This window comes from Magallana gigas, chromosome 10 (assembly GCF_963853765.1).
Source record: "Magallana gigas chromosome 10, xbMagGiga1.1, whole genome shotgun sequence".
NCBI classification, from domain to species: domain Eukaryota; kingdom Metazoa; phylum Mollusca; class Bivalvia; order Ostreida; family Ostreidae; genus Magallana; species Magallana gigas.
The window spans coordinates 14278248-14296463 of NC_088862.1; the positions used below are offsets into that span (position 1 = coordinate 14278248).

Consider the following 18216-nt stretch of genomic DNA (forward strand, 5'->3'; position numbering starts at 1 on the left):
ACATTGATTTCTACGGGATTTTTATCTTTATTATTCGTGTTTTCTATTTATTATTGAGTATAAAAGGAATTATTTTTATTGTTGATTTTGATTTTTTTACAGCAGCTATGTGTATTGAATTAAATCAAAATAGAGTTTTGGCAAAAATAATTTCGAATTCTTAATTATTAAATTCTTACCCCCAAATGTTTAACTAAATAACGTCTACTTGAAAATGTGCCATTTAAAATGTGGTTATTTCTAAAATACACTTGAGATACACTTGGTTTACAGTAATTCTATATACACTTTAGATGCACTTAGTTTACAGTACGTAATTCTATATACACTTGAGATACACTTAGTTTACAGTAATTCTATATACACTTTAGATGCACTTAGTTTACAGTACGTAATTCTATATTCACTTGAGATACACTTAGTTTACAGTAATTCTATATACACTTGAGATACACTTAGTTTACAGTAATTCTATATACACTTGAGATATATGTAGTTAACAGTAATTCTCTATACACTTGAGAGAGTTAACAGTAATTATATATACACTTGAGTGAGTTAATTTAATTTTTTTTTAAACTTGAGATAAAAGTCATTCTGAATATACAATTTTAATTTCATTAACTCAGTTTCTTCAATGGTCCGAATTCTTTGTTTATTATATTTTACTCAATGCATTGCCTTTCCCGTCTTCAGATTTCGCGTCCTTTTCTGTCAGCATGGTAATAATTTTTTCGGCGGTTGGTCTCTGGAAAGGGTCCTTCTTGCACATCTTGGCAGCAATATATTTAAGCTGCAAATGAAATAAAATATCAAATTTCTATAGTATCCTTTGTAAAACTTAAAATGAGGCTTGATATGGCTATGTCTCTCTCTCTCTCTCTCTCTCTCTCTCTCTCTCTCTCTCTCTGAATATAACACCATGTCATTTTTGGTGATCAACGTTAAATATGCCTTTAAAAGATAAGCATTTACCAACGAATATAAATAAATCAAACGATTTTTACATATAGTTTAGTCATAGCAAGAGTAGAGTATCAAACATTTTCAGTGTGCAGCGCGGTTTACAACGACGGATGATAATTATAGTTTGCTTTCATGTGATTTGCTTTCATGCTTTAATTTTGTGTGTGCAATGCAGTGTACCATATATATCCGTTGAAAAACCAAACGCTGGTTATATGCTGTGGAAAGCTTTACATGAAAGTGGTTTTATCGTGATTTCTAAATTTCATTTTTAATATTAAACGCTATCGTTGTTTATTTAGAACTGATCACAGTTTTTCCCCATAGAGAATTACCGTACCGTACATGTGCAAGCAAAAACACAGCAATTCATATGTGTACCATGTCAAAAATAAAATAAAATATTGATGCCTTTAAGAAGTCTCTGCCTATTGATGTTATCTGGAGAATAATAACCTGACAATTGATAGATTTAAGACAGTAAATATATCAAATACCGTTGAACAACACTTTGTCAATTACATGTTTATCATTAATATTTTCAAATTCATAAAAATTATGCTTTAGCTAAAGTGTAATATTATATCATTAATGAAATCCATAAGTTCCAACATACAAGTGCCACACTAATGTATGGGGTAAAAAGATGACAGGTATATAAAAAAATAAAAAGGATTGTTTTCACTTGACGCTTTTTTCATAATTGAAATTTACCAATAAGAGTTATCTCTCTTTTCAAAGGGCTATCCTTCCTTAAAATGATTTATTTAAATAAATGCATATATGACGATCGCCATTTGTGATTTGTTTGATAAAGGGTTTTGATAGTTTATAATTGTTGCTATTCAGTCAATTGTATTCTAGCGAGCAGTGTGCAAACCCACTTAACATTATTACATACATGTACTGTGGCTCTTTTATGTTATAATTTTAGAAAGGGCTTTTTGTTTAGAGTTTATGATAGTTAATTCATTGTCCGGTTTTCATATACAGTTTCCTCTTTATATCCCTTATAGCATGACATCAATTTTTTTTTTCTTTGAAGATAAGCTTTTAAAACATTAACCACAGTGGAAAGTCTGTTTGTAAATTGTACTTTGTTACACATCATGCACATGACTGGTATGAGGTAAACAGAATGATAACAGTTTCTGAATCCGCAACAAAAGGTTCCATTGTCGATTGAATCAGGCCAATTTTGAAATCTTACATAAATTAATGGAGATCCTATGAAATGCAGTATCATGACTACTTTTTCTAAATACATGAAATAAATACTATGAATTAGTTATTGTGCAGAATAATAATACAATTTCTATCAATATAAACTTTTCCCATGGATTTAAAAATCCTGTGAAACTCGGCCATACCGAACCATTGATTTTCAACAGTTTTTGAATTTTCATGGGTTGTATAAAACAACCACGACGGTCAATTATAAAATCGAGAAAAAAATAGAAGCCAAAAAAGCCCATAAATTACTGTAATATCACAAAAAATTACTAGACTAAAACGTGTAGATATAATAATATGAATAAAACATTTACCAGGGACAATGTCCTCTGTTCCATTTCTAGGTCCGCCTGCGATGACGTTACGATTTTATCCGACATGTTTTTTTCCTATACAGTTGCTTCGATCCTCAAAGTTTTAAATGAGTAATCTAGTGTGTGGGAATTTATAGCGAAATCAATGGCATTATAATGTCGACAAAGGTTAATGTCGGGATTACTGCTTAAAGCATGCGTATATCACGCGCAATGGGTATTTAATATAATTATGTTTCAAATTATGATAAATGAATATATCATGAACCAGTTTACTTTAAATATATTCACTCCTATACAATCAAATTGGTACATGAGGTACATTATAACTTAGGGTATATATAAAATACCCTTACGATGGATTTGAATACTCTAAAAGAGGAAAATGTCATCTTTTAACTTACGGTTTTTCTTGTTAAATCGAACATTGTGTTTCCGATTCAATAGGACGTCGAAACGAACTATAGTTTGCCCTGCAATAATTACTATGACTGAGGATGAAGATTTCGACATGCCAGATGGGGAGTTTTCATTTGTTACACTATATATGTGCAACTTGCGATGACTCTATGTAACTAAGGAACTTTTAATGAGCTTTCTTTTTAACACTACATCCTATTAATTCATAGTAATACCATAATATGGTGTTTGCTATTGCTTTTTTGTATTGAATTTCCTTATTTGAAAAATATATGGAATAAGATAATAAAATAGTTTACGCCATATTATGAATCGGCCTTATCTTCATCTGATTTGAATTAAAATCCTATATAATAACTTTAAAAGACTAGTCATCAGAGCACCTAATGTTAATTGCATATCTGCTGTTACAGTACCAATAATGTCCTATAAAAATTATTTGAAGCTATTCAACAACCAATATGCATGTAATTAAATTGAAGTAATGTTTCTGAATCGATATTCCACCAGTGGCGTCGGAAAGTGAGGGGGGAGGGTAGACCTTTCATAAATCTTGACAATCACCCCCCCCCCCCCCCCCCCCCCGGTTCCGATGCTTGCGTTCCATTCGCACAACAGAAAGGTGTTAGATGATTCCATTATACTTTCTTCAAAAACTTGTGATTTGGTCAAATATGATGTGCAGACTGTAAAAAAGGAACTGAGCTAAATTAAAATTAAAAACTTACCCGCAGGTGTGATTGGAGCAATCGACTCTAAAACCCCAATGTGGACACTCAAATGATTATTGCAATATAGGATAAAAATCACTCGGTCATTGCAGAGGAGATAAACTATTCAAAGAACTTTTCTTTGACAGGCAGAAGATCTACCGGATGTAATTTTTAATGAAACGAACACGTTTTCTTGAAGCGGAAGACTCTTCTGGGTACGTAAATGAGCAAATCGAACCGGCCTTCTCTCTCTCTCTCTCTCTCTGACTGACTCACATCACCAGTAAAGTATCATATCAAAAATACATGGAATATATCTTCGCCATTTAAACTTTTATTAACCTTTGTAAGGGTGCTCACACTGCTGGGGAATTTCACAATATAATTCACTCAAATGCAAGATATAATTCAGAACAAACTATATGGTGTGTCACTTTTTACAAATCCCAAACGCTTTCAAATCTAATTTTTATAATTTATTTCAATAATGAAAAGTTGCTAGGAAACCATATTGTTCATTTCTTCAGAAAATATAAAGCGCCCTTTGAAATCCTTTGAGTAATGGATGGAGAGAGAGAGAGAGAGAGAGAGAGAGAGAGAGAGAGAGAGAGAGAGAGAGAGAGAGAGAGAGAATCTATACTGAACAGAACCGCTTTGAAATAGCTTATTTGTCATTTGCTGACATTTTAACGCTTTACAACTGCCAATGGGATCTGAACTTTGTAATGATGTTTTTATAAGTTCACTTCATGATAAATTTATCCTTCAAACATATTTTTTAAATTTCTCTGTACATGATATTCTAATTTCAGACTGTTTAAATTCCTATCTATGAATGGCATTTCAATCTATAAAATTAACCTATCATGCAATTGTTTGAACCTTCTATACTGTGTCGGGTACAAAGTAATTGGTTCAAAAGATTGAGCTTTGTCTTCACTATTGAAGTTTTATTGAAATATTCATACACATTTTAGTAAATAGATATGACAACAATTTTTTTCTTATAAATATCATTTGCCTTGAAAAACTATTACTTGTATTTGCCACACAATTCATTTTTACTTTTTTTTTTTTTTTTGGGGGGGGGGGGGGGGGGGTACGACTACAAACTAGTACTCTCGGCCGAATCAAGACTGCCGTGTGTACAGCTTTGCGTCGCTGCTGCACTCTTGGACGTGAAATATAGAATATCACACTGTTGTTTTGATTTCGGCCGTTATTTTTGATGGCAAACATTGCCACGAACCACAAACCTCATCTTTTGAAATAAAACATGCAATGATAATCATAACGCATATTTCCGCTTGAAGCAGACAGAGTGTCCGTGTTATTCGTGTTTTTCAACTGAAAGCAGGACCCTGACGGCTTAACGAGGAGGGGAGAGATCATACATGTATGCTGCTTTTATTGGTCATACAAAAAACAGAATTAAATACTGGGTATATACATGTATTATTAAACAAGAAAATGCTTTCCTTGGTGATTCATGTGGGATATGAAAGTAACGATCATTGCAGAGAAAAAAAATCATTATTCGCGTTAGCGGGTTATGTATTTTATCTGCAATATTTACATCTTTCGTTTAACAAATTAATAAATTGATTGTAAAAAGTAATTACAGTTTACAACATTGCGTTTGCTAAAAGAAACAGCCAAATCCTCTCCTATGGGAATTTTAGTCTGAAGTCATGATAAATCGTACAGTTCGTGATTTTGCATGAGTTAATGAAGGTTTCCACCAATCGATATACGAGGCGTGTAGATTTCAGTCCTTGTCAATTTCTACAGAGCTATGAATTACAATGAATTTCCGTAAGAGGGAGAGTGAATCATACTCGGTAAATGTAAATATATACCAGTTAATGATGATCTGATGAATCACAAACACAAAATAGACCTGAAACAATAATAAGGTTTTTACTTCAACTGCAAAATCATTATTATCATAACATATACAAATAAAATTAAATTAAGAGAAGAACGACAAACACAAAGAAAGACAGAGTAATATATTTTTAAGACTGGAAAAAAAATCATTGTATTTCTTTACAATTTCAATGGAAGACTCCTATTTAACACACAAAAAAAGTAATACTTATTATACAAGGAACAAAAACAAATCTGTGAGATTGTCAACTTGAAAAATAACATGAAGATTCTTATCTATTGAGATTATAACCGCCAGGTTGGCATTTTTTTTTAATACAGTTTCAACATTTTCATACTCCTAGGTAAACAATAAACCATTTAATTATCATAGTCACTTGCATGATATCAATACATCCTTCATGCACAATGTGTACAACAACAAACCTTATTTATACACAAGAATGTAAAAAGAAATCTTTATCAAATCTATCTTTAAAAAGAAAATCTGAAAATAATTGACAAACATGCGATGACTTTTATGACACAGTAACAGAAACTTAAGGTTGCTCACTACACCTTGAAAAAGTTTCTAAAATTAGCAGACAGTTACTTTATGATAGACAGCATGATGGATAAGAATAATACAAATAGGCGAATAATGTGCAATTTTGGATAAAATATTACATTTTCACAAATTTAATTCAGTAAATATAAAGAAAAGTCCAAGCCGGATTCAAACTCATGATCTGCAGTTCACAAGCCTGATACTTTAACCACTGAGCTATGACAATACACAACTAGATCAATTGATACAAACAATTTAGCAAAACATTGAAATCGCTATCTTGTGGTGTAGTGTCTTAAATAGTATAAGTATAGGTGTAGTGAGGTACCTTAAGTTATAATACATGCTCAAGTAACACATGCAGGCATCAAGCAAAAATAAATAAAAAATTCTAGCAGCTGTTCATTAATTGGGAATGTAATGAGATTTTACATAAATATGGCAAAGCTTCATTAAAAACCTGTGATTAAAATTATATCTTATGATTAACTATATTGTGACATTTATAAAGAGCTGAAAGTCAATCTGAACTTAATTCCCATTCTTGTCTCTCAGAATGAATTGCTCTACTGTTATACATATGTACATAATAGTATAAATTATCATAACATTCATCAAATCACTATCAATTATTAGTATTAAAAAGTAGTATTAAAGTAGTACAAATAAGTACATTTGCCTACATGAATCTATCACTACTTTATCAAAATTTACCGTCATACATTACATCACCTTTACTTTAATTAAATGTAGGTGTGTTATCACCCTCTAATGCTCTTAACTAATCACATGCAATCTCTTCATTTTTATGATAAATAATTTCGTAAGCCACTCATATAAGCTACTCACACACTTTCTTAAGGTTCATCAACTCCTTGTATTTAACAGAAAAATATTTGTTGCTTTCTTTAGCACCACTTCATCATCAAAGATGAATTTTAAAGGCATATGGAAAAGGGGAATCATTAAATTATGACTACCAGTATTCATTTTCTTACTAAAACCAAAAAAAAAGCCCTTCCCCTTTTCAAATAAAAATTAAAATAAAATGGATGCATAGCATTGATGTACCATTTCATTTTTTATTATTTTAGGCCTGGCAAATACATTTTAAGAGGAGAGAGCTTAATCTTTTATTGAAAAAGATAAAAAAAGGTACTGTAATTCTATTCAAGTGAGAGTTATCTCTCTTTGTAAGATGTCACTTAACCTTAATGTAATGCACTCTTCCTGAAGACAAACAGAGATAGTTCAACTATAAGGTACAATTGCTGGCAGTGATTAAGGTTCAGGGTAGGTTGGTGATTTCTCCCTGAAGCTGTTAAATCTTCCTTAGGGGTATCTCATATCTGTGAGTAGGTCGTGTCGGACTTGCATCCTCGGAAAGTGAACACCATACCATCCTGTTACAGACAGAAACACACAATTAAAACAGAATTAGAGAGAAATTACTTGGAACGCATTATAATTAGCATGCATGTACAAGATTTGGCAGAAATTGTTTTTCAACAAGTTAGCATATTACACATTTCATGATCGAATTTACACATTTCAGAATATACCTACATGTATCTATTTTAAAACATATATATTATGCACATTTAGCAATGTACTCAATTCAGCAGAAGCAAATTTTGGCCAGAAATGCTTAACAGCTAGAACACTTGTCAAAAATTGAATATGTTTACAGTATTTTGTATTATAACAACAGTATTATGTACCATAACAATGAAAGAAGTCTTTATAAATAATAACTTACACAGTCATACCAACAACAAAATTGACTGTTATGATTTTTAAAGCCATTTAGCTTTTTGGTTTAAAAATTTCAGTTTGCTTGGTTTTCTTATTTGGTTTTTGCATATGTTTTATGACATTGTTTGAAAATTTGACAATGCTGGGAACATTTTATTTTTATCATGTTCAACATCAGGCATTCTGACCAAACATGTTTTTCATATATACTATGCAAGAACTACATGTATGCATTAAGTTAGAATTTATTTAGAAGAAATTGCTTTTTTCACAGCCATATGTAAATACTTTATAGGTTAATAGTAAACCTTTCCTGAGTATGATTGTGAGATAATCTCATTGGTTAATAAAAGCAGTAATAAACTTTTAGGTAAAAAGACTAAACTGAAAAATTAAAGCCAAAAAATGTGATAAACATATACAGAATATTTTTCCTTCTTATCTTCCATATTCTTACCTTGACAAGGAGTGGAAAACCTTTCCAGAATTCATAATTAGGTATCATCTCTACTCCACTGGCTCCGCGATAAAATCGTAGAAACAAGATTCCTCCAACTATATAGACCACAACTGCTACAAAAAACCTGAAAGATCACAAGTTCTCATGTAATAAACATTAATAAACATTAATTTTATATCATACAGTGTATACGAGCTAAACAAGTCCTTGTGTATAAAACATACATACATATGCACATATAGAATTTTCCTTGTACATGTATATAATAGTATGTACATAATAGTACGTACATGTATTTAATAGATTTCAAAGACTTATTTGTGGAATTTATTTGTGGAATTTAATAGTATTTTATAAATTAGTGTGTATGTTAAGTCAAACAAAGGACACTTGGGTAAATTGCAGAAAATGTTGTGAAGAAAAATCTTACTGAGTGTAAAATATTGAAGAAAATCAACCAATTAGAAAACTATAGAGAAAAAAAGTGTTTAAATTTGTATAACAAGTGCTGCAGAATCCACTTACAAAATGAGCAAGATGGAACCAGCACTGAGGCCAGGATTGGGAACCAAACAAGCGTGCGGACTTCGTAAGGTGAATATCTAAAACAAAAAAAGAATCATAAAACAAACCCCATAAATATTTCAATTCATTCAGAAAGTATTTATGTAAAAAATGAAATTTTCAATACAGTCTAAGCAATGTAAATCAAATCATTCAACAGACGCCTAATTAAATAATTGAAAAATGTGGGGTTTTTTTTTAGATTGAATGAATTAACAATCATTACACTCTTTCATCTTGATGAAATGAATATTCATTTATCTCACACCAAATCACTGGTACACTGTACATGGGGTACAAATCAAAGAATGTTTACAAATGTTCAAATGCAAGATCAACTTAGAGTAGAGAAATTTAAATAAATCAATCCTAATACAAATATGAACAACTTTTTAAATTAAATCAATATGAATGATTGAAATTTAAAGATTCTCCAATTTATAAAAATTGTTTACATTTGTTGAGTATTTTTTATCAATAACCAGTAATTTGTTGCAAAATTAATTAAATAATTAATTTCTGACATTCCATAACATAGTGGTATTATGATATATTTACATCCATCAAGCATGATTCCCTCTACTTTAACAATCAAAGTACTGAAGTACTGAAAGCCGTGCTCTTTTGGTGTGCAGGTACGTAGCATCAGGGGGGGGGGGGGGGCCTGGCCCTCCCACTTTTTCTCGCAGCAACAAATTTTTTAAAATTTACACATAAAAAATTGAATTATCAATTGAATTACCACGGATTAGGATTTTGAAGATTTTGGGAAATACCTAATGTCGTTTTTTTTTGTTTTGTTTTTTTTTTTGCTTGTCAAGATTTTTTTTGCTGAGTCTGGCCCCCCCCACTTTCAAAAACGATGCTACGTGCCTGGTGTGTCTTTATGCATATTGTGTAGTAAAGGTAGTAAAGACTAAAAATCTCTCTCTCTCTCTCTCTCATGCTTTTAATGTCGGCAAAGCATCAGAGAGCGACCAAATTTTGTAAGCGGCTATAAACAAAAAATATGTCTGTCTAGTAGAAGTTAAAAAGTTTAACAGTTGCTGCCTTGAATTTTGCAACAAGCATTATATATTCAATCCCCGTTTCTTCATCGCGCAGCAAAGTAGTTCATGGAAATTCATGCGCATTGTATGTGTCCAAAATGCATAGTTATGTTTTAAAAACACGTTATTAATAAGAAAACTAAAAAAGATAGACAATTCATTTGAAATTTAAAAAACAGAAACAAAATGCCAACACTTTTGACAAAATGTGGCTCTTTGTGTAACTATTTAGTATAGCGGAAACTTTACCTTGACGCTATTTGGTTTTTTGTTTATTTGTGCTATTTATAGTAACATTGGCGATTTGCCTGCCTATAGCCAGGACTCTGCTTTCAGCAGATCCCGGCTAAAAACTGATTGTAATTGATATATCTGTAGAAAATGACAGGATAAAATCTACACACGCTGTGTGTCTATTGGTCGAAACCATCAGCATTCCAAGAAAAATCATGTACTGTATGTATTTTATTAATTTATTAAAAGAAAGCTCTGTAGAAAATGACAGGACTGAAATCTACATGCAACGTATATCGATAGTTCAAAATCTTCAGCAATCTAAGAAAAACCGCGTACTGTACGTATTTTATTACTTCATTAAAAGAAAGATGTAAATATAAACCATAAAATACTTTCTTAGCAGAATGATGCGGGTTAAGAAGGTAGCATTCACTGCAGAAAAAAAACCTGCATGAGCAATGTATGTAATATTTCTTCAATGTCAAATGGGACCTTCATATCCCGCATGAATCACCAAAGAAAGCATTTTTATATAATTGTTTAAGTATATAAACTTGAATATGCATAAAAAGAAAGTTTTTGTGGAAAAAATGTTTTGAATTTTTTTCCTATAACTGCACAATATACACAAAGTATGTGGGCAGTGTAATACATTATACAACTTAATGGAACTTACATAATCAACATCTCCTTTCTGCTCTTGGACAGTAAAGTCATTAGACGGACTATCTGATACACAGATTAATGATATACTACTTTGTCTGGAAAATAAGAAGTTCATAAAATAAATAGTTAATATGAGAGCTATATATTAAGTGTTAAAGTAGTCCGAGTATCGCACTACGTCATAATACGGATTTTACAATATTGGCTCGACTTTTACAAAGCGTTTTTGATACCCGGTATTGATTTTGCTCTACATCGCTATTGTAAACAATGGCAATAATAAGCAATTAGAACGATAATATATGTATTCTATGAGAGATAGAGATGATTAATGTTGAGAAACTCGATTCTGTTAAAGTAAAATGAAAAACGAAGTTTCTGATTAACCAGGATCTCAGGTATGCTTATAACTTCTTTGTTTTGACCCCCCCCCCCCCCCGAATTTTTCGTTTTCTTTTACTAAAACCGGTTTAAATTTAGAGACAGAAGCTATTTCGAATTTAATCAATCATGAATTAATTAATGTTTAAACGATATCTAACATTGTTGACAGATCTAGGCAGAAAACTGTAGCAAAATGTGATTTTTACGGATTTTTTCGTAAGAGTCTACTTGGTTTAGAGCTTATAGCGTGAAAAGTAATCCGTCAACATATAATTTATTTTACCAAATATTTTATCTAAGATGTCAATCTATAGAATAAACACCATGAATTTAAGTTTGAGTCCATAAAAAGTAAAAAAAATTACCAAAAGCGATGTTAGCATTGCATTTTTTGTATTCTATTTTGATACATCAGGTCCATAGAGCGTACTTACTTACAAAAATTTGCGCAAAATTATTGATGAGATATGGCTTAAATAAATATTTATACTCTATTTTGTATGTTTAGTTCTAATTTTCCCAAAATTGGTAGTTATTTTGAGGAAAAACGGACGTCAGGCAAATTTCATAATTGTCAACAATTTTCGCAAGGGGGTACACCCGTCTGAGAGGTGATAACAAACAAACTAGCATGTAAACATACATATTTTCTTTTGTATATGTATTGCTAGAATGTATATTTATCATTTAAAGCTAAGCTTTTAATGATTGAGCCCATTTAGTGCCGAGTATAGGACTACCTTAATAAACTTTTATTTCCATTGTACATGTACTGATACCAGGTTAAGTAGCATTACTTTTAATTTTGTTCTGGACCTGTTAAATTATAAAACTCTCTCTCTCTCTCTCTCTCTCTCTCTCTCTCTCTCACAGTATTTTAACATCATGTGAAAATTAACTTTAATTTTTAAAACAAGAAATCCATGGCCACAATTGAGTTTTTTCCTTCTGTTTTTAATATGTTTAATATATTTCTTAAAATTCTTTTCTACCCCTAATGTAGCCGACTTACCTTAATTTAATAACACCAGAAGTTAAAGTGGCATTGTCCCCAGTGTAGTGTAGAACCAGACTTTTCCCTACTTCTCCAGTAAAGCTAGCTGTTTTTAGGTATCCATTGATGTAGGACGAAGCCTGTCCTGTCTTGATTTCTGTCTGACATATCTGCCATTAAAATTAATTGCTACTGTTTTAATTTGCTTGAAAAATTATCGACACTTCGGGGTAGCAGTATATTTCAATTTTCTGAATGGGTGTAAGGGCCGGGGTATTCTGCAACACAAAAATTTATATCCCTCAATTTTTATTTAAACCAGTTTTGTGCAATAAACCTGTTAAACCCAAAATAAACAGATTTTTTCTAAACCATAGTTTACAAGTGTGATTGTCAATGACCATCTAATTAATATTCTATTACATTTCATAAATGCAACATTCAAAAAAATTCTTTATTAGCTAATCAAGGGTCCTTAAGTGGCAACAAAAAGATTTTATATGGATATATGTTTTAGTACATGCCAGTATTTACCCCCCCCCCCCCCCAAAAAAAAACAAACAAAAAACAAGGCCTGCTAAATGTATATGGTACATCATGTATTGCATATCAAAAATGGAGTAATTTCACCCCCAAAAATACAATCTGCCCATGTAGATCAAAGAAAAAAAAAATCACATTCATTTACACATTTTTTTCAATTAAGCTCAAGATTTTATCGCAGATCACATACAATCCATTGCTTTAAATGATGCATGGTCAAAAACTTACTGACACATCAGTATTCGGCATGGAACCACATGGTCTGGCAATACATGGATTCCAATCATTATTGTATAATCCCTTTGGACCTTTGTAATTTGTAAAACTGTCAAAAAAATTATAATTCTTAAAATGAGTCGGATTATGACTGTAACAATTTCTCTTCAAAACTTAAATTAACATGTAAATAGACAGGTATGAAATATACAGTATACAGGGAAATATTTTACCCCATCTTATTTTTGCCCTTGTTGTCAGCGGGCAAATTCAAAACAATTTTAAATTGCTATGTTAGTTTGAAAGAGTATATCTATCAAAAACTTTGTCTGGACTTAAATAGAAGATGGGCCAGCCGGGCGAAACAGTTTGCAAGTTTTGAATGGCGGAAAAAGAAACATTGGGCATATTAAAAATAATTCTGTACACAGTACATACATGTATGCATGCCATAAATTGAAATTTAAAGCTCAGCTATGGAAACTGTAAGATACGCTATTGATCCCTGGGATTATGGATTCCCCTAAGGTATCATAAATGAAGGGTGTGCATTTTATTCCCCTGGAACTGGTAATATTTGTTTGCCTTGCAAACTGCTGAGAATAGATAGACTCAGTGGAAAACTAACAAAAAAAAAACATTTCAATTGTTCAATGTTTGAGATTCAAAATCTAAGAATTAGTTGTCAGAAAATTAGTTCAATGCAAACAGCTGAAATATGCATTTATCTGTAAAAGAAGAAAAAACACATAACAAAATATGACATTAAAACTGGGGTTTTGAAGTAGAAATAAACATTTTTCATTGCATCCCAAACGTGCTAAGTATAAACCATTGACTGGATCTACGATCCTAGATTCCTTCTGACTCTAACCCCCGCTTTTATATTGTGACGTGCGGGTACAATATAAAAGCGGGGGTTAGAGTCAGAGAAATCTCGGATTACGATGTTTACAACAGTATTGAAAGTTGGTATTTACAAATATTTCGTTTACTTTCGGTTTTTACCTCTGAAGAGCCGATAAATCCACCACCCCGTCCGACGTTTTACACGAGCATGCACTCAGTTTCTGGCATACTTCAGATTTTACAAATGTTATCAGTGTGAGACAGATAACGAAGTCCACTTCCAACATCTTGTTATCGGACGGTAGCCTTCTTTTCTCGTCATATGACAGTCTCGTGACACAGTTTTCAAACTAAACTGGTTCTGTCACTTTCTTATGCAAAGGGCACTGTAAAAGTAGTTCTTTTGCCAAGTTACAATACCTTGATCAGCCTTTGATTGCTCGGGGTTTTTCTTCGTGACCAAAACAATCCCAATATTTTATTCTTCAAAAAAAAAAATAATAATAAAAACGTTCCTCATCAAGACTGGAACAATTTGTGTGTTTCGACGATACATTTATATTTTTTTTAACATGGTGAGTAGTGGTACCGTGTGTATAGCCTAGCTAGTTGTACCAGGTGAAGAATATATAAATTTAAAAGTTGATAAATACGATACTAGGCTATCAGAGTAAATTTAAAAAAAAGGCGTTAGGGTAGGAATATAATTTTTCCAACATGATGTGTAACTTGGTGATTATATATTGATGGTTATATATTGTCATATATCATGTATATGACGTGCTTCAAGCTCAAGGACATATTGTATCAGTTAGGTCAAGGCTATAACAATTTGCGACTTATGACCAAATTAATGAATGATAATTAAACACGTACTGATCAATGCTTTATTCTAATGGATGTTAAATATATAATAATGGAAATCAAAATATTTGTAAATAAATGGTTTTATATAAATTTTGGTAGATTGTTATTACACACATGTAAAGACGAATCCATGAAACTGAAAATATTTACGACTTTGTCGTAAGTTCTTTTGTAAAACGCAGTACGGGATAAAAAAAATAATTTGTATGAATTTTGCAATTTGAAAAGATTATTAAATTAATTATATTGATGAATTCGCAAAAAAAAAAAAAAAAAATGAAAAACCGTAGGCTGATGTATTTTTATTTATATCTAGATTTTAAAAAAACTATCAATTTAAATATACATTAATGTAGATATCACTGAGGAAATACCGATACGTATTCATTTCATGGTCCGCAGAGATGTGTACATAGTGACGGTGTATATGGCCGTCACGTGGTTTGCGACAATGGGAAACGTTATTTATTTTGTTGTCATCATTTTGGAAACTTAAATATTGATTAAGGCTTGTAATAAATGCTCTCACCACTGTTTTCTAACGCACATGCCTACATATGTGCGCACGAAATATTAATATTCTATATAATTATGGCTTGGTGCAAAACCGTTGTACATGTATCTTCAATTTGACGCTTGTTTTGAACTTGTTTTTAGGTTAAGTATATCTTCGATCAACAATAAAAGAGAATTAAAAAGAAATAATATTGATCATCAAATTTATTATACCGGTATCAATATGAATGAATATAGTTATGATGAATGACAATTTGTATTATAAAATAATATAACATTTAGAGATACGTTTCGTACATTGAATTTATAATCTATCAAAGACAACATTAGCACAATAAACTTAGAATATACATGTATTTGATGTAAAGGGATCTAGACACGATTTGAAATGAAAATTCTATTTCTAATTTTATGTATAAAATGGTTACAATTTGAGTATTTTGAGTGATTTACAATGATTTGAATGCTAGAAGTCAAGTAACAAGCGAGATACAGAGGAAAGAAATTCGGTTGTTATGTAAACAAAGCTCGAGTCACATTTGTTTACAATTACATGTAATGTATATGTTCAGTAAAGAAATGACCATTTCTTTGACAAAATAACTTGTGACAAACGAGATAAACGTAAACAATAACAGGACTCAAGAACTCTAGCTTACTTCTGTAACTCGCTTGTAATAGGTGTTTGACTTTTAAATTTTGACAAAGCATTAAAACATCCCATGTGGACCATTCTAAACATTAAATATGAAAAAAATAATAATTTTGAAAAATTTGAGCTCAAATCGTGTCTAAGTCAGTTTAAATAAACAGCCAAAAGCTCAACGGTATACTAGTATTAAAGTGACTTCGGTCTTTATCAAATTTAAATTAGATTTTATAAATTCATAAAAAAAAATATTATATCTTTAAAAAAAATCCTCAGACTTGATTGAAAACTTCCGAAAAAAAGACTGGTATCAAATTCAATATTAATATTTCAATTCGCCGCGATCTTGCTTCTTCCAAAGGTCTGTGACGATAGAAATCTAGCTGTTTCCAACAGAACTTCAGGACTCCCTGGGATAGGAGAGGACGCATTCCATTTTCTTTGTTCGGGGATTCTGAACAAAGATCTCCTTGAATTTATCCCCCTCTCTCATGATCATGACGAGTTTTCGCTGACCGTAAGCATTACGGAAGCTACAGACATAAATTGAACGGTACATGTACATATTTAACGTATCAGACACGGTTCTATGAAAATAAGATGTTTGTATAACACTTAGAATTAATTATCGTACTCACAAGAAATACTTGTATTTTGTTGGATCTTTCTTGAACGCTTTCAGAGAACGTCTTCCGAACCGCATTTGACCTTTGAAATATACAAAAGAAGTATAATGTCTACAACATGTAAATTTACATTTGCATCATTTTCATTAGCCAAGGATTTTATGACCCGTCTGCACTCCTCTCCTCTCGTATAAGCGCGCTAGACTTGCTAAGGTGCATTTACTATATATTAACTTTTAATATAACTCTAATAAAATAAAAATACCTTTAATGAACCGGAAGCTTTCTTTGGCAGATTTAGGGATGCCTTTGATGGTTAGAGGGATTTCATTGGCAGACGGCAAGCTTCCTTTCAAGAACCGCGGGATTCCTTTGACTGACTGCAGTCCTCCTTGAATGGCTTTGGGGATTCTTTTGATGAGCCTGATCCCCCATCCCAAAAGCGAGCAAGTCCCCTTCAAGACCAATGGTACGAAGCTGCTAGCTACTACAGCCGCAGTAGCTTGTCCCATTTCCATAGCCATCTGTCAAATAAAGGAATCATATCATATTTATATTCATCGTCGGAATCCCATGCACACGGTCAGTTTCGCGGAAGCCACGAGACTAGCCGCGGGTTTCTATCGATGATCAAAAATTTACGTACATATACTATTATGATACCTGTTAGACTTAAAATCAAGGCAAGGCTATTTGGGATATAAAATTCATAATTAAATGGACAATATTTATACTTTTACTTATAAAAACTGTTTTTTCATCAGAACATGTATTAAAAAAATATAGATAAAATGTATTACGTTCCGTTCATATACTGCAATTAATATCTGAACTCACGGAGTACATATCCTCTATTCCCGGGCAGGGTTTGGGCTTTTCCATCACACCCAGCCACACGCAAAACTTCTCAAACGAGCTCAGTTGTTTTTCCTCGCTTTATGAAAGAATACAAGGTTTGTTCATAAGAAATATGATATATATAGTAAAAGTCAGGTAACTTACATGTACATGTATATACAAGATAGTCAGTCTAGCGTAACTAAGGCACGGTAATGCACTGCTATATATAGGAGCTGTATTCGAATATACTGAAACTCACCAGAGGAAGTATTCCCGGTGTTGGGCCGCAAGCACCAGAAGGACTAGAGACAACACAGCCATGATGTATCCTCTCTTTGTCCAATTAAAAACAAAGAGAGCCATGATTATTTAAAAAAATCACAGACAGCTACACAAACACAACTCAATACTACAAAGATGGAGACAATGCAATGACGTCACAATTGTTACACTGCAAAGGGGAAGACAATGCAATGACGTCACAATGGTTATTGCAAATACAATGACGTCATGCATATGTGGCGTCTTGGAACTTGTCCTTTTCTCTGGACATGTTAGAATTTATTTAATCCAGGTGGAAAGAAACTATTTTGACCATTGTTGTGTGATGATTTTATTTTTGCGTATTCCACTTAATGCTGTATAGTCATGGTCATGTTATGCTATATTAACCTCCTTGAGACGAATAGCCTGTATATAAAGATAATGAGAAATTTTCAAATTTTAAACCTTAAGATTTTAGATGCTTTCTCTGCTAATAGATATAAAATTATGTAGTTTACAGAATAATCGCTAAAATCATATTAGAAATTTGAAAGAAGATCTATATAATGGTTAATTTATCGAGCATCCAGTCTCAAGATATTAAACTTTTAAGATACGACCACCCCCTTCTCACTAGATTATGACTTTTTTTGG

General features: G+C 31.9%; 2 protein-coding genes and 1 long non-coding RNA gene across 4 annotated transcripts; all 3 read right to left on the reverse strand.

Moving 5' to 3' along the window:
* Nucleotides 1–544: 544 nt before the first annotated feature.
* On the reverse strand, nucleotides 545–3055 carry LOC136272075 (uncharacterized). Of its 2 annotated transcripts, XR_010709966.1 has the most exons (3): nucleotides 2918–3055; nucleotides 2514–2629; nucleotides 545–793 (listed from the first exon to the last, which is right to left on the reverse strand). It is a non-coding gene; the product is annotated as an uncharacterized lncRNA (long non-coding RNA). The 2 variants fall into 2 exon arrangements; XR_010709965.1 differs by lacking the exon at nucleotides 2918–3055 and having other exon boundaries at nucleotides 2514–2734.
* A 2492-nt stretch (nucleotides 3056–5547) lies between these two features.
* Nucleotides 5548–14194, reverse strand: LOC105345520 (cation-dependent mannose-6-phosphate receptor). Its single transcript, XM_066073245.1, has 7 exons — nucleotides 13960–14194; nucleotides 12964–13060; nucleotides 12211–12362; nucleotides 10825–10909; nucleotides 8824–8900; nucleotides 8296–8422; nucleotides 5548–7486 (listed from the first exon to the last, which is right to left on the reverse strand). The coding sequence occupies exons 1-7, from the start codon at nucleotides 14085–14087 to the stop codon at nucleotides 7427–7429; spliced, it is 726 nt and encodes a 241-aa protein (XP_065929317.1). The 5' UTR covers nucleotides 14088–14194; the 3' UTR covers nucleotides 5548–7426.
* Nucleotides 14195–16065: 1871 nt separating this feature from the next.
* Nucleotides 16066–17712, reverse strand: LOC105345519 (uncharacterized). The gene is made up of 5 exons (XM_011453661.4): nucleotides 17558–17712; nucleotides 17296–17392; nucleotides 16724–16982; nucleotides 16471–16540; nucleotides 16066–16365 (listed from the first exon to the last, which is right to left on the reverse strand). The coding sequence occupies exons 1-5, from the start codon at nucleotides 17659–17661 to the stop codon at nucleotides 16233–16235; spliced, it is 663 nt and encodes a 220-aa protein (XP_011451963.3). The 5' UTR covers nucleotides 17662–17712; the 3' UTR covers nucleotides 16066–16232.
* Nucleotides 17713–18216: the final 504 nt, after the last annotated feature.